General features: G+C 42.2%; 1 protein-coding gene across 1 annotated transcript; it reads left to right on the top strand.

The window, feature by feature from the left end:
- The first annotated feature begins 79 nt into the window (after positions 1-79).
- LOC108510585 (double-stranded RNA-specific editase 1-like) lies at positions 80-1891 on the top strand. The gene is made up of 2 exons (XM_017840256.1): positions 80-288; positions 1053-1891. Exons 1-2 carry the CDS (start codon positions 223-225, stop codon positions 1227-1229), a joined length of 243 nt encoding a protein of 80 aa, XP_017695745.1. The 5' UTR covers positions 80-222; the 3' UTR covers positions 1230-1891.
- The last annotated feature ends 2540 nt before the right edge of the window (positions 1892-4431 follow it).

The following is a 4431-nucleotide window of genomic DNA, read 5'->3' as shown; positions in this document are numbered from 1 at the left end:
CAAAGTAAAAGAGCGGTCTTACAAACAGATTGCTCCCCAAACAAAAAAAAAAAAAAAATAGTCAATAGTTTGTATGTGTTATTGTCCTTAAACATCACTTTCCTTTCAGGTATCAGCAATGCAGAAGCCCGTCAGCCAGGGAAAGCCCCAAACTTCAGTGTGAACTGGACAGTAGGAGACACCGGCCTGGAAGTCATTAATGCCACGACTGGCAAGGACGAGATGGGCCGTGCGTCCCGCCTGTGTAAGCACGCGTTCTACAGCCGCTGGATGCGTATCCACGCCAAGGTATGGCCCCCAGGCTGCCACAGCTCCCGCTGCCCAGTGCTTAGTCAAGTATCTCTGTGTGCTCTCTGGGCTCAGAAGCCACTTTGTGAGCCTGTTTTAAGCTAAGCTTGGTGTTAGAATCACAGCATCATCAAAGCCAGAAAAGATCTTTAAAGTCATCAAGTCCAGCCATCAGCACAGCACTGCCATCGTGTTCACTGTTAAACCACTTCCTCTAGTGCCACATCCACACTTTTTTTTTTTTTTTTTTAACACTTCCAGGGATGATGACCCCACCACTTCCCTGGGCAGCCTGTTCCACTGCTTTACAACCCTTTCCATAATTTTTTTTCCTAATACATAATCAAAACCTCCCCTGGTGCAACTTGAGGCCAGTTACCTACTGCCCCACACAGTAATGTAAAAGAATATGTGTTTGTTAACTTACTCTTTAATGTGGTGCTGTCTGGACCAAAATGCATACCCCTTGGTTTATAGCTGACTAAGCAAAGGATGCTGTCTCCTTTGAACTTGCCTTCTCATTTTTATTTATTTGGAAGGATAATCCCATTTTCACTGCAGTTGAAACTACTGAGGTTTTCCTTTTTCCTCTCAGAAAGAAAAGCTACCAGAAAGCACATCTGTGGCTTTTTGGCCTCAACCATTTTGTTTGGTAGATCCTTACATTGTTTCAATATTAGTTGTTTGAATAACTCAGTCACTCTCAAGCTGTTTGGCTTAATAGGGTCTTGTCTCTCTTCTTTTCTTGTCTGTAATCCCCACAGCTTTCCTCCAGCTTGCGCTCAAAGATCCTCAAGCCCAACCTGTACCACGATACCAAGCAAGGAGCCACTGAGTATCAAACTGCCAAAGAGTGTTTGTTTAAAGCATTCCTGAAGGCAGGACTTGGAGCCTGGGTGGAGAAGCCCATAGAACAAGATCAGTTTTCACTCATGGTCTAATTCACAAACTGCACATCACTTTGGAAAGGGAGTTGTTCTGGAAATTCCTGGTGTCCAGCATTGCTTTCTGGCATCTCCACAGCCATCAAAACATCTTTTTGCTGTTTGGAGTTGGGTTTCTTTGGGGTTCTTTTGAAACTTCACAGTAACTGTTTCTGTTTCGCCTGAGTAATGAAACTCAATGATGATCTGACACATAATTGTATATTTTGTTATAGGAAAGTAATTTCTGGTGTATTTCTAGAAATACTTTTGCTGTAGAAAACCTGCAGTAAGGCTGTCCTTACTGTATACAATGACTCATTTTTTCTGGGTTAAAATAATTTCTTTTTTTAATTCAGTGTCATCAAGTGCATGAAGAAATTAAAAGTTTCTCTAGGTTTTACACCACACTTTTAGGAAGTAGCTTAATTTTTTAAAAATAGGTGACAAAGCTGATTCTACTGCTCTGTTAACTTGTTTTTGAACTGCAGATATTTTTAGCACATAGACAACAGAGCCAGAATGGAGTCTGGACAGCTAGTTTTTTCCCAATTCCTTGCTCTTTAAAACCAGCTGCTGAAAATTTCATGTCTTCGATGTATGTATTTATTAGTCTGTGACCCAGTTTTTAACATGCAGCTTTTTATTCTGTTTTTAAAAATACATTTACCTCCCATTTACACCCATTGTGAAGTCTTCATTTTTTTTTTACCATTGTAAACTGGAAACAGCAAAAATAATTATTTGTAAGTTAAGAAGTTTAGTCTGTAATGTGCAGAAGCCTATAACGTTTAGAAGTAGGTGACTTGTATATCCCAGGAACTCATCAGAATACAACCTTAACTGTAACAGTAATGTGACAGCTTAAAAAAAATTTGCTCGTTTTAAGGGCACTAAGCCTGAATTGCCAAAACCAGTCCCCTGCTGGGTATTAATGAGAAACTCTTGGAATGGACAAAAGAGCTGTTAAAACTTATTTCCTGGGCGTTATATCTGCTTTCACCCAAGTTGTTGTGTCTCTGAGGTTTCGTTGCCTTTTGGCTTTACATGTGTGATGGGCTTCACAAAGCTAATTGGGTGCACTCATTTGTTTTGACTGTTACTTTAAAAAGTGTTTTTCCTAAAGGTGTAGACACTTCTGCTTTATGTCAAACTGTAAGATGGAAGCGGAATGTTTGAGGTCCATTCGACGAACTGCTGTACAGGAGGAGTTCTTAAAACCCCTTTTTAGTTCATGACATCAGTGGCAGATGAGGTGATGTGTGGTACGGGACGTGTCCAAACACATCCCGTGGCTCGTGCCCATGGAGGTGTCACCTGTGCTCTCTGAAGATCATCTCAGAGACCCTCTGTGCTCCCTGTGCAAACCAGGTGGTGCTTCACGGCATGGGGCTTCCCCTGACCAAACCAAATCTGACCAAACCAACACTCCAGCTCTTGGTTCCTGTTCTCTGCTTCACTGCCCCTTACCTGTGCCACGCGGGACGTCAGACCAGCAGGCTGGTCCGTGCTTTGCAGTCAAGGGTTGGTCATAGGCCCACATTGGGTCGGAGGTGCAGTTGGAGCTGTGCCGGTGCCTCTGCGGAGCAGTGGAGCGGAGCAGGAATCGGTTTAGCCACATGGCCAAAGCCTGCATCTTGTGGGGCTGTAACTGGAGCCAGGTACCTCAGCCCCAGCACCTCTGGGGTTAGCAAGTACCTGGGGTGTTGGGACTTTGGTTTACACTTTGGTGTAAAACCACTCTGGGGTGATCATGAATGCCAAGACATTACTGCTCAAGTAGGAACCTATTTTCCACTTCAAGAAGTGACCAGACATGAAAATCACTCGTGCATTAGTTGAAGCCTCAGGGTTAATGTCTTGGAAGTAAGGCACTGAGGTGCCAACAATACATTTGGGTGATTCTGTGGATAATAGCAAGCACTGCTCTGGGAGGGCAAGAGAGTCTGTGACCTAGGGATCCCCTCAGAAAAGTCTGATGCTTCCAGAGGTTACTGCCTTTTCCAGCTGCCAGGGGGACAGGGCTGCAAGAGATGGGCTGTTTTAATTTACCCTCATAGGTGGCTTCAGTTACCCTGTCTGCTTCTCATTAAAACTAAAAGCACTCCCATGGCCCCTGCAAGCCCAACAAGGCTCTTGCAGTCATCATCCAACTGAGGTGTACACTGACCTATTCCAAAAGGAATTTAAATGCATGTGGTCAGATTTTGTAAGCACTGGGGCATTGGCCTTGTCTTGTTCATGTGGCAGAAGTTCTGTTTAGGGGCTGTAGTTGAGTATGGGAATGTTTCTGCAGGGTGGAGGAAAAGCTGTTCACACCGTGTGCATTTTCTCAAGGTCATTACTGCTCTTAGGTGAAATACACATTTTTAAGGGACTCATTCGAATGTTGGTGTCTCTCTGAAATTTTTTTGAGGACTAGAAAAGTAGTGACTCAAACTATTTTTTTTTAATGAAGTCAAAAATATGAGCAAAATATTTGTTTTATTATAGACTTAGTTTTTTAAGCTGTTCGAATGAACAATCAGAATTAAACTGTAAAGGAAATACGTTCCATGCCAAAACCTTTTGACAAAGGAGTGGTGTCAGGTTATTTATGAGGAATGAGTTTTCCTGTTTATAATTCTAGGATTTTAAAAAGAAGTTTTTCCAGGGTTATGTGCAATCCATATCTGTCTTCTGGGAGTCAAAAAAATACTGCTTGGCTTCCTTCAATCCCTCGTTCCTTTTTGTGCAGTTCACACACAGAAGGCAATTGGGAGGGTTCCCTGCAAATCACTATCACTGAGCAAGAAGGGATAGTGATGTAAATAATTTCAAGTGACTGCAAAAGATAAGGCAACTTAGCCTCTGGCAGTTGCCAAATTTTGTGGGAGACCAGCGCTGGAAGGCTGAGGGGTCTGGAAAGCTGGATGGGTGGGAGCTGGCCTGCACAGGGGACTTGTACTGCTGCTCTAGGAGCTGCTTCTGTTCTTTTACTTCCCCCCCTTATTTTTGATTGAATATTTATATAATTATTTTGATTGAATATTTATATAATTGTAATTGAGTGTTTGTCTCAGGACCTTCAAAGGACTTAGAGCAACAACTTTAATGTTGATGAATACTTGAAATCTAATTTAAGATGTTTTTTCTCCAGATGGGAGTCTGGCTATAGTAAAGTTTGTAGGTTATGAAAGTAGGTAATTTTAAATATAGATGTTTGAAATATATATATATA

The sequence above is a fragment of the Lepidothrix coronata genome, unplaced genomic scaffold (assembly GCF_001604755.1).
Source record: "Lepidothrix coronata isolate B3197 unplaced genomic scaffold, Lepidothrix_coronata-1.0 Scaffold1439, whole genome shotgun sequence".
Lineage (NCBI taxonomy): Eukaryota > Metazoa > Chordata > Aves > Passeriformes > Pipridae > Lepidothrix > Lepidothrix coronata.
The sequence above is the reverse complement of the archived record's forward strand: the minus strand, read 5'-3'. Positions and strand labels throughout refer to the sequence as shown.